This window comes from Phalaenopsis equestris, unplaced genomic scaffold (assembly GCF_001263595.1).
Source record: "Phalaenopsis equestris unplaced genomic scaffold, ASM126359v1 Scaffold000273, whole genome shotgun sequence".
Lineage (NCBI taxonomy): Eukaryota > Viridiplantae > Streptophyta > Magnoliopsida > Asparagales > Orchidaceae > Phalaenopsis > Phalaenopsis equestris.
Window position 1 is genome coordinate 315839 of NW_018164715.1, and position 12887 is coordinate 328725.

A 12887-nucleotide genomic window follows, 5' to 3' on the forward strand; every position below is an offset into this window, starting at 1 on the left:
TCAAAACTAATTTAAAATATTTAACCAAAATATTTGAATATTTAAAATATAAAAATTACATCAAAATTTGAGCTTCATAAGTAGAAAAACATCATAATAATCAGTCATATATGAGCAAACAAGTATATTATAACTAATGTTTACAGTTTAGTGTAGCTTGGAATTGTTTTGCCATTACAATTAAATTCCAATTAAAAAAATTTGATTTTTTCAAACTAACTTAAATTATGACACTTTTTATTAAAATAAAAAAAAAATAAACTTTAGTCAACCAAATTTCACTTACACCCTTTGCAATTTCACAAAATGAGAAGGTTATTTACATAAATTTCTCCCATCAAGCCATAAATACCTAAAGCAATCCACAGACCTAAATCCCTCGGTTTCTGAAGAGATTTCACCATAAATACCCGACGCAATTCACAGACCTAAATCCCTCGGTTTCTGAAGAGATTTCAGAGAAGCTGGAGAGTGATAGAGATGGGCTGCCGTTACTCGATCGAAGAAGCATCCGTACCGTTCATCGGTGTCCGAGTCATCAACATCAACGGCGTCGTGGAGCTATTCGAGTTGCCCGTCGCCGCCGGTGAGGTCACCGGAAACCCGTCCAGCCACGTTCTTTGCTCGGCGGCCCATCTTCTATCCCCGGGGGCCCAACCGCTCCGGCCGGACGACCGGCTAGAATCCGGCCGGCTGTACTTCCTACTCCCAAGCTACGCTCTCCAGGCCGGTCCGCTCGATTTAGCCGCGCTCGCCACACGGCTCACCAATTTGGCCCGAACCGCTCAAGTGAGAAAGGCGAAGGTCGAGTCGGGTGCGCCCGGAGCGGGTTCAGTTCCGGCCGGAGTCGATCAGGGAAAGGTTCGAATCCGGCCCCGGCCACACGTGTGGCGGGCGGGTCTGTCTGGCGGCCGGTTCTGTCAACCGTGCGGGAGGTTTCTTTGTCTCAATCCATGGGTTCGCAATCTATGAAAAGCCCCCAAGCCAAAGCCTGAACTGTAATTTTTTTTGAAGTTTTTATGGTTTGCACGTGTGGAATTGTTCACACGTGCTTGTACACATTTTTGTGGCTGTTTATATATCTATATATCTATAGCTTACGTAATTCGGTTTCCAAAAAGTTGGGACGTTTAATTAAAAAAAAATTGATCATATTTTTTATATGATATGAAAGATTTGAGTGATATAAATATAGAAAATAAATTTTAGGTCTTAGGTATTTCACATAGAAAATGTGATATTATTAATTTTGAAGAGATCTAACGGTCTAGGAGAGAAAAATACAATTAAGGAGGATCCACAGGCAGAAGATCGCGAGACCAAGCCATCAACTCCAAAGCCAGCCGAATCACCAGGCAAACCAAAGTCTATCGAGAATAAAATAATGAGTCACTCAGCCAAAACGAGATAAGATGATATCTAAGCTAACTGCCATTGTAGAGCCGACACAAGGGAAGGTCTAATTCCCTAGCATCTACAGCCATCTCAGGATGTTTAGAGACACCTCAATAGGGATCCAAGGTCGGCAGTCGGGTTGTACTAACCGATCGATCTATATCGACCATTCTCAGTTGATCGAGTTGATCCTATTGGTGTGAAGAAGCCAGAAGATAGTATTACCCATGTGAAATACCACAAATACCCAATACATACTACGTTAAAGCAAGGGAAAAAATATAATATCATATCTTCTATAAATAAAAGAATTATCTTATGAATAAGACATAATTGATAATTTTTCATTATTGTCCACTCTCTCTCAATCTATATATCTATCAATCTCTTCTTATTTGCACTCTATTCCTTGAATGCGATTCACGGACAAATCTGGATTCAACATCCAAAAAAGTGTGATAAACGTGGATCATGCCACAAACAAGAAGAAGAGTAGTCCAAGGAGAAGAAACTAAAAAAGAAACACTGACAACAATGAGTGTGCTTGAGAATTTGTGACCCAGCCGATCCATGAGCTGAAGGATTAGAAGTTGGATGTCAATTGAGGTGTGTTGATCCGGGGAAGAGAACAACAACCTCAAGACGAAGGGTTGATGTCCAACTGAAAAAGTCTCCTCACGGCCTTGGAAAGGGAAGGCGACTCCCACTCTGATCAATCTACATCGAATTGGGTCTACTTAGGCACTTCGACAACCTGAGAATGTGTTCTCTAGAGAGATCTTTGAGGCTGAGCCACCATAATGATTCAAGATCCTGATAGTAGAGTCCTATAGATGGTGGAATGATATGATCGACCACATAGCCCTCTTTGAGTCAGCTATGTGTCTGCTAAGGATTACTAACGCACTGAAGTGTCATCTTTTCTTCACCACACTAAAGGAGTTGACCCTTAGATGGTTCATCAGTTTATCTTCGGAAGTAATCACATTGTTTGGTGACCTTAAGCAAATATTTTTGGTGCAATTCACTAGTGCCTAGAATCCAAAGAAGAACACAAAGACTCTTCTATAGCTCCGACAGGGAGAGAGTGAAAGTTTGCGCTCATCTATCACTTGCTTCTAGGAAGAAATGTTGAAGTGCACAACATAAAGTCTGGAATCACTCATGTTACTCTGTCTCAACGGCTGAAGAAAGGATCTTTCTGATATGTGTTAGGTCTGCAATGACCGAAGACGCTAGCCAAGTGGGTGGAGCTGGCCAAATGCCACATATTAGCCAAGGAGCATAACTCCAACCTTGCTTCCTCCATTGTAGAGTTATCCACATGTCGCCCACGAAAATAGGCCGCTCAAAGCGAATGATGGAGACTAACACAAGATTTGTGACCTTAAGCCCATCCTCGATATTAAGATGCTTTGCCTGCAATCATCTTTCTCTATGATCATCTTGCCCTTGTTGTTGGGCACAGGCCCAATTTGCAATGTGGCCCAGAGGACTTCCCCAAGATCTCTTATACACGATGCAGTAGAATGCATAGCATGACTTGGTGTCCTTCGATGGCATGAGAGAGGATGTTTATCTTCCTATTTCTCTTTATTCTCATCTATATGGATCATTGAGATTAACAGTGTTGTTTCATATCCACATATTTAATGCTTGAGAAGATTTAATAACTAATACAATTATTATCATCTTTAATGACTTATGTTATTTTTCCTTGACAACATAGTGATGCCCCCACAGACATCTAGCCTGTGGATACTATTTTAATTCACACGACATTTATTCATTGGCTTAAAAGAAATTACGATAAGCATGCTACTTGGTAACAACATTCTAATAAGGAAGTCTCAAATTTAGTTTCATATATAACCTATTATTTACACATCATAAAATAAAATGTTACCATCATCCATGAATCATGTTTAGTTGCATTCTACATTGCCCGAAGTTCATGCTTTCACTGCAAATAGCTCGACCATTTAAGACAATTAATCTTCTACTTTATGCATATAAATTGAAAGACTTCACTCTGTAGGAGAGCCAAGGTCCCTTAATGAGAAAAAACTCACACTTACTTAGAACTTATAGAGACTACTCTCTACAGGTACAACCCAAGTGCCCCCAGACAAATGATTGATCCAAATTAGCAGTAAATTTGAGCAACTACTCCCTATACATGTACCCAAAGCGCCCACATACAAAAAAAATCTAATCTCAAATATTGATTTCAAACTTTGTTGTTTCCTGCAAGAGTTATGGGTAGGGTGAGCATTTAATTTGTTAGAAATCTTGCAACAACATATTTTTTATTCTCTTATTCTTATAGTACTATCATGCCAAATATTTAAGAGAATCGGTGAACTAAATGTATACTTTTAAATGGCTCTCATGAGGCAATACACATGTTACAAGGCCTCTTGGGACTAGAAAGCTTATCTCCTCGAAAACAAAATTCTATACCTATTGTAGGAGTGACCTACTTAAGTGATTTGCCAACCTCAACTAACGATGGGTCAGGTGTCATACACAAGTTGTCGGAGTGACCAATAGAGGTGATCTACCTACCTCCCCAACCTATGTGTCAAGTGTCATACACCAGCTACTAGAGTGACCTGCACATGTGATCTACTTACCTTGTCTATCAATGTACTTTTTTTCATATACCAGCTGTCGGAGTGACCCACCGAGATGGTTTTCCAATCTCTCAATAATTGTCTCTTGAAACCTGCCAACTACCGTAATGAAGGTCATCAGTAGAGGTCAAACATACAATCATGAGTCGCTTGACACCCATATCACTATCTTTTATTGGAATGTCATTGATAGACTTTATACTATATATTTTATATTTTTTTCCCACTTTGTGTAGCCCCTCAAGGATGGAGGGTCATCTATGAGTCATATAAGTAAATGCATTCTCCCACCTTTAAGGGTTATTGGTCCTCTTTTTATAGGTTCATCTCTTTCATCATCTCCTGTCTCTTTCAGAGATGAAGAGCAAAGAACTATGGAACAAACTATAATCTTTCATTTCTTTTGCATCATTTATTCCTATACAGGTCTCTCCTAGGTTGTATGAACTCATGATTGATACATCAATTTAATTATAAATAAATATAATAAATTTAAGGCTCATTTTGATCATAAATTGATCATATGATCTGATTCAAAAGTTTTTTTCTTCTTGATACACTGTCAATAAATTTTCATTATTCAGTACAAATCTCGAGGAAATCATTTGAGCAGGAAACATTTAAACTTCAATGAAGAGTTATCTATAGCCTTGATTTCATCAAACTTACAGTCAACCCGGCAGACTCGATGAGTTAGATCCAATGATATCAAAATTAGTCCAATCCGATTCAAATTGAGCCCTAATCAAGCCATCAAACAAAGGTTGGAAGTTTTTCAAACATATGTGAAAGATCAAAAGGATGTCAAATCTGACAAGTTTATAGTTGAATAGAGCGTCTCAACAAGACGAATTCAACAAACCCAAGATTGCTCAATTCCGACATCGTTAAGACACCAAAATTGTCATTGAACATCGTCTTATCGAAAGAAGCTATTTGGACTGTCTGATCAAATTGGTTCATATTTCTGCATTAATTGCACCCAAAACACTATAAATCGAGTCATCACTCTCATGAAGAGGGGGAGAGGCTTGAAGTTTGAGAAGAAACTTAAAGCTTTGAGAATGAGCTGAAGCCCAACACCATCCATATCATTATTAATCGTGGTTGGCCGCCGTCGACCACCGCCAATTATCATCAACACCCCGGTCGCCATTGACGCCCGCCGACTGTCGTACCGCCGTTGACCGCTGTCGACTGTTGTCAACCACCACCAATTGTTATCGAGCACTACTATCACCGTCAACCACCACTAACCGTCATCGACCGCCGTTGACCGTCATCTATCACCACCAATCATCGTCGACCGCTGACCGGAAGCCGTCAGTCGCGTTGTAACTTGGAAAACCTGGTAACTTTTTCCCGTCTGTGGGACAATGACTCTCTGTAATCATCAATCTACAGTGGAACTTGCAACTGGGTCAGACCTCATTGTTTTTTCCATTTATGAGTTTTTCCACGTAAGAACTTCTTGTGTCTTTACCTGTTGTTTTCTGTCACATGAGTGTCTCCTGAATTCTGATATCATCTTTTTAATTTAGAACTATTATAAGTTTTTTTTACTATTGCTCTGTTAGGTGCAATACATTTGGAGAATACTTGCAAGTCATATATGTACGGAACAAAAATAATATTAAAAACCCATAAATTATCATTTTCTATGAAATTTAAAAAATTATGTTGTTGAATATTATCCTATTATTTGGAATGAGCCATCATGTTATATAATGGTTGATTTGGTCTAATTAATAATATTCTGATTGAATGGTCAGAAAATTAATTAAAAATTATTTTATATCACTTAATAAACAATTTATTCCACCAAAAGTTTTCGGATAGCAATTTCCTAATTGCTTTTTTATTTGGTTAACTAAATTAAATTATTTAAGGTCTTAAAATATACTAATTAATTACTTAATTCTCTTCAATTATTCCGTAACAATAATATTTTTATTGAACCACAACTAAGGAAATTTGGCAAGTCTCGGTCAGAACGGGCAGGGATCAACTGGTGGCTGGCCAGGGTTGACGAATTGACTGGAGGTTGATGTAGAAAAATATTAAGGAAAAATTACAAAAATATCACAAAATTCTCATGTATTTATATATTTACCTCTTAAAATTTTATTTTTATATTTATAAAACTTTGGTGTCATAGAGCTAGTGATAAAAGGCGAATTTAAGTTTTTAAATTTTATTAATATGTGATATTAAAGATTTAAGTGCCGTGCATGTAAGCTTAGATAATAGATATATATGTAAATAGATAAGAATTATGAGGTATGTATGTAAATATCCTGCTCAAAACAAACATATTCCATATCAAGTTAGAACTTCATTAGATTTTACTTTTATTCGGGCCTTAAAGATAATTATAGTTAATGATGCTCATATGTTTCAACTTTCAAGTTCGTGTTAGTATAAAAAGAGCGAGTAAGAGAGAGAGAGTGAGACTGAGAGCTTCGAAGAACCATCTTTGTTATAGGTTTCAATAATAAAAAAAAGTAGAGCTTTACATTTAAGGTTTATTTTATTTATATAGGAATAAAGTTATTTTGAAATGACACTTATAGCTCCGATCCTCCTTACCCGTCCCACTTCTAACCACAGGTCATTGATTCCCAATTGATCAACCCCTAACAAGTCATCTTCTTGTTGGACGAGCTTCGATCGACCAGTCTCTGGGATGGTTGACATCTGGTTGGTCGGCCCCTCAATGAATCCACTTTGATCAGTCACCCATGTATTCCTTGAGATTCATCTTTTCGACATGCCTTGTTCTAAACCGTCAGATCCGTGGAAGATTCGATCAAGAGTGTGTTTGGTGCACAATAGGAAATCAGTCTCCCCATATATTAACATCAGATAAGTAGTAGTACTATCACCGTTATTTAAAAGTAAAATACGCATTTCATGCATAGTTTTAAAGCACCAAAGTGTGGTATACGGAAATATGAAAGTTTAGACGACAGACATGTAAATACATAAGAATTGTGCGCTATGTATGTAAATTTCCCAAGAATACATACTGATGCATCTTTATCATATGTAATATCTCATATTAAAATAAAATCACACTATCTTTTTATGTGACATTTGTTAGAATGAAACTAATGCTAATTGGATTGTTTTATAATTTAACTTTACTTTTGTAACCAAAGTGAGATTCAGACATTTATGTCCTGTCCTTATGGGAAAGGAGATTTGCAAATTAGTCCCTTAAGATATGTTGAATCATCAATATAATAAGTTTTGTAATTAAGATTTACACATTTTTATCATGTCATTATGAAGTTGTCCACAAACTCTATTAGAAAAAGGTTAAGCATTAATTCCCACTTAGAGCTTTTTAGTTTTTTAAAATTTTCATTAAGTAATAATAAAGACAGATGAACTAAACATAATTTCTCAAACTCTATATTCTAATAATCTTGTCTTGTGCTTCCAAAAAAAAGGTTCATTAGCATCCATCACTTGTCCTAATTTATTTAAAAAATAAATATTTATTTTGTTTACTTTTTCCCTTTTATTTTTCTTTAAAAATAACTTATTTCAACTCACCATAGTTAGTTGCCTATCACAACACAACTTTATGGTGGGTCACCACCTAGCCAACTATATTTTAATATTTAAAGTTCAATATATATATATATATATATATATATATATTTTTTTTTTATAAAAATATAAATAACCTCAAATGCCCCTAAACTTTATACTTTTATGTAAGTATCATCATATTATTCTTTTGTCATTTTTTATATTATTTTGAATCTTGTTTTTATCTTACAATCTCTCATTATATATATCACTATATGAATTATGAGTGTCATGAATAATAATAGTCATTCTATGTCCTATTCTTACAATTGTTCCAACAATAAAAAATTCAATATTAAATTGAATAATTGAGTTATGAGTTTAGGCACCTAGTCTAGGTAATTAAATTTTTATTTGCATGCATCATAAATGTATATATGTCCTCTAATTTGTCTTTCATATGTTGATGTTATTGTGTGAGAACATTTTTGTTAAATATGTATGCATACATGCCAATTTTTTGATGCAATAACTATTTTATATATTAGAATTGAGGAAGGTTTTTAAAAGCTATTAGCTATATAATTACTATGTCTTAGGATATTTATGATAGTAGAGAGAGAGAGTTTATCACCTTAGTATTGTATGAAAATTCCAATTGCACATATAAGATGATAGAGTACCCTATGTAATGAATAACAAAGTGATTGATTATTATTTTAAAGTATTTAATTTCATATTTTTAGATTTAAAACAAGTTAGAGATGAATGTGACATAATACCATGCAACATCTATGAATAGTGAGTAGCTTAGTTTTTTTAAATGCCTCGTGATAGCTTTTTTTTTTGTTAATTAATTGCCTGTTTGGATAAACTGTGTTTTGACAACTTTTTCAAAAAACTGCCCCTGGAATCAGTTTCCTCATTGATCCTAGCTAGGTGTAGTGATGACTTTCTAGCTATAGTCCAAATTTTTCACAAAAAAAAAAAAAAAATGTAATGACTACCACAGCTTTTTGCAACATCGGATTATTTTTTAGCAGTTGCAGTTGTCTCAAACAGACCCTAAGATGGTTGGAGCAAAAACCATTATTATGACTTTTGTGAATCCTTATTAGCCCTATATAAGACGATTCCATTACACGAAAACAGAGTATTCACAACCACCTATGAGAGAGCAGGAAATGAGATCTTAGTGTATTAGTATCGTGCAGAAGCCTTATATTTTGAATTCAATGAAATGTAACAATTAATTATTTTCAATAATATAAGTCAACAAATATTAAAATTAATGTGTAGAGCCCACTATTTTTTACCTAGGTGATTCGCTATCATTAGTCGATGCACACAATCCAATTCGACTGCTAATATTGTTCGAACATAGTTCAATTATGTCTGATCATGTTCATATTTTTTACCTAGGTGGCTCGCTATCATTAGTCGATGCACACCTTATCAACTTATTCTAGAAACCAAACCAATCCAATTCGACTGCTAATACTGTTCGAACATAGTTCAATTATGTCTGATCATGTTCAACTATGACCAAAATTATCGCTCTGATGATACATATATATGCTTGAATATTTTTTTTAATAATGTTACAACATGATATTAATTTATTTTGAGTAATATTCTAATAATATTAAAAAACACATTTCAAATAATATTCAAACATATTTAAATAATGTTTGATTATGGTTCTATCATAATTTAAATCTATATACTCTAATAAGGTTCATAATACAAAATTTGATAATCTATTTAGATTTGTATTATAAGGATCAAAATACGCTAATCTATCAAACATAATAGAAACATATAATATTTACACGTGCATTAAAGTCTCCAACAAAGTGACAAAACCTTGAACCTCAAAATACCTTCGATAGTAGTGAAGAAAGCCATAATATAGATAGCACGAAACATCATTTTTGTTATTGCTGGGGTACATGAATATTTGGGGTTTTTTGTCCAAAATAATTTCTTGGTCATATTTTTCTAATAAGTTAAATGACATCACATTCGTACAATTTTCAAATTTGTGATCGTTGAATCATATATTATCTTCCTATGAAACGACACCGAGAGTTAGAGCTGAAGTGCGAGGATCTGAAAGTGAATGAATCCAAAAGAAGGTCCCGTTATTGATGTTATGACCTCCTATTTATAGGTGTCGGAGAAAACAATTATATGTAAGGAATGAGTTGTTTCCATAATTGTCTTAAACAATTGAATTCAAATTATATGGTAATGAGTAATAAATGATTGCGTAAGGTCTTATGATCGCCCAAAGGCTTGAGGTCGGCCTGTTGTGTCAGTCGTCCGTCGTGTATGTATGTCGGCCGGCTATGATGGTTGGTCATATCTGCTTCCTAGAAATTTTTGGTTGTGATCAGGACGTGTGGGCCTTCACTAGCGGTCTTATGATTGACAAATCTGTCGTTCGACAGATTCTGTTGGACAAAAGATTTCATATTATGTCAATTGACCAGACTATAAAATTGATCGACCATTTGCTGATGAGTTCTTTGCTTTGTCGTTTGGAACTTCACTCGTGTGCTTCTGTTGTTAACCGTCCAATTTCTTTGAGATGCGTGTTGACATTGTTTAGTATACATATTAATTCCCCAATTTTTCTGCTTTTTGATGGCGTTAACTACGGTAATGACAGAAAAATTATAAAGCAGTAAATGACACAAAAACTGAGAAAATTAATTCAATAATAAACTCTTCTTGTTTTTTGTGTCCAGTGAATCATATAAATAGGGCTAGAGGTTTTGTGTTTTCCATTTTCTTGTCTGTACCCTGGTCTTTCTATTGACTCCATGGCCGATGGTTTGAGTAAGAAGAATATAGACATCCACCTTCTAACTTTGGAAGGCTTTCGGCTTTGCACATCTTCTATAATGGAAAAGAAGAGGAAAAGAGTCATTAGGAAAAAGACGAGATGGACGCCCAAAACTGAGTCGGTCAATCAGGTTGGCTTTCCGGACAGCAATGATGCTTGGTCATCAAAGAAGATGTCAGTGGCGGACCCTTGTCTAGCCTTCGGCCCGTATGTTGGTGCGGCTGCTATGGAAAGTAAGTGAGCCGCCCCTCCCTTCGAGGATGATCAAGAGGGATCGAGAGAAAAGTTGATTGTCAAGTAAGGACAGAGATGCCCTGGCTCAAGGGATAGGGGATTTTACGACTCTTTCTGAAATAGATAGATTTTTAGGTATTTATTTTGTTGATATTAAAATAATTCTTTTGACATTATTCTCAATGTAGATGAGTTGGTCGTTCCAGAGACTGGAACTAATGGCGGGCCATTCCGAAATGTTGTCGATTTTGCCTTGGCAGTCGTTGTTGTGCCTTTAGGATCAATTGCGACGCCTCCTCATGCAGTCGACCCAATTTTCTGGGTGTTGATTACCCATTTTAGCAGTTCCCAACATGAACAATTAGGGGTTGGCAATTATTTTTCGAGTCAATGGAGTGTCGGATGAAGGAGATAGTTGGTCCTTCAAGCCAAGCGATTGAGAATTCTGCCTAAACAGCCGCATCGGGAGTGGCTAAAAAATGTCGGATGAAGGAGATAGTTGGTCCTTCGAGCCAAGCGATTGAGAATTCTGCCTAAACAGTCGCATCGGGAGTGGCTAGTTCACTAAGAGCATTTGGAGGCAGAGGTCGCCACACTTCAGTGAAGGTCGACAGCCATTGCTAGTCTGGAGGGAGAGGTTACGTCGCTCCAAGGTTTTGTGAATGATGTGCGTGCTGAGTAGATTTCATCAAGATGTCGACCAGCTGGGGTATATTAGGCTCAGTGGAAAGTTGGTATTCCAGAAAATGTTTCAGAAGGGACATGCCTCGGCTGAAGTTGGTTGAAGCGGCAGAAGATCTTTTAAAAAATTTTTCTTTGTGATATGTAATCTTGTTATTTGCCATAAAAAATTATTTAATTAATGTGAAATGATATTTGGCATGACACTTATCATTATGTGACGTCTTAACTTCCACGCCCGCTTATAAATAAGGCCACTGCCTTTTATTCTTAACACTCTATTTTTTCTTCTCTACGTATTTCGATTCTTCTTTCTTTCTTTTTTTTTTTTTGATAGTTTTCTTGGTTTGTGATATGATGGCTTCCAAGTATTCCCCACTCTATTTGGCTTCTACGCCGCCACTGATGTTTCGCTTTTGACAGCGAGAGACGTGAAAGATATGCAAAGACGATACATTTTCGACGACAATATAATTCTTTTAAGAGTGCAGGAGTCAGAGCATGCAATGAACAACGTCTGTACTGACCTGATCTTCTACCGAGATCAATTTAAGTACGGCCTTTGATTGCTTTTATGCCCTAAACTCCATAGGGTTTTCAATAAATACACTGTTATTCCGGCCCAAGTGTTGTTGAACTCAATTGTTGCAATCATGACATTCGTCATCTTTTGCCACCCAGAGGGGATCCCTTGGTCAATTGAATTGTTCAGTCACTTGTACTCGTTCAAGGTCAACAAGAAAGGTTTTGTTATTTTTTTGGCTAAAAATAAACTCCAACTGCTTGGAATTGACAATAAAATAAAAGACTAAAGGAAAAAAATTTGTAGTCGGTTCTTTTCTGGTAATTAGGGGATTTTGATCAAAGCGGTTGATGCAGTGGGGGACAAATTGAATCTTTTGAAAGACCTGCACGTCGCTGAGGCGATGTAGAACAAGTGCCAACTTTCAGTGCCCCAATACATTGCTAAAGGAACTATCACCCGTGACTGAAGGGTGAGATGATCCGGGACCCTTGGCTAGCTTCGGACATAGTCGAAGCCACATGAGCAAAAGCAGTGAAGGAGATGTTGGTTGTTAAACAATAAACGCTGAAACTTCCTCCACCAGCAGGTAATCTCCTAGAAGGCATTTTCTTAGAAGATCAACTTCGTGTTGTCTCTGCGATGACCGACACCAGCAATGCAAAATTTGTAACATGTGTCTAAAACCTCTGTCGTGATCCAAATTATGCTCACCGGTGAGGTGACCATTATTACTAGATCTCATTAGGTTGATGCAGGAAAAAGTGGGGAAAAGAAGTGTGCTGTTGATGAAGGATATTTCGGAGAAGCTGAGGCCTCTAGCATTTCAACATGTCAATCCACCCGGCCAACAACCTCATTGTCATGTAATCCTTCACTGATTCCCACTGTACTGCTTGATTCTAGGCTACATGGTCCCCCCTCTTATTGACTTGGCAGAAAGGACGAGGGCCTCCCATACTGAGTTTGCTTCCACTTCAAGTTATTCTCTTGGTTTTCATATGCATCTTCTGGCTCCATCTGTGTT

At 36.4% G+C, this 12887-nt stretch overlaps 1 protein-coding gene across 1 annotated transcript; it reads left to right on the forward strand.

Annotated features, from left to right (window-relative positions):
- Positions 1-446: 446 nt before the first annotated feature.
- On the forward strand, positions 447-972 carry LOC110024773. Its single transcript, XM_020724932.1, has one exon. The coding sequence runs from the start codon at positions 481-483 to the stop codon at positions 970-972; it is 492 nt and encodes a 163-aa protein (XP_020580591.1). The 5' UTR covers positions 447-480.
- The last annotated feature ends 11915 nt before the right edge of the window (positions 973-12887 follow it).

What these genes read in the sequence shown, in the direction of transcription:
- LOC110024773 (XM_020724932.1), top strand. Translation starts at nt 481, where the DNA reads ATGGGCTGCCGTTACTCGATCGAAGAAGCATCCGTACCGTTCATCGGT.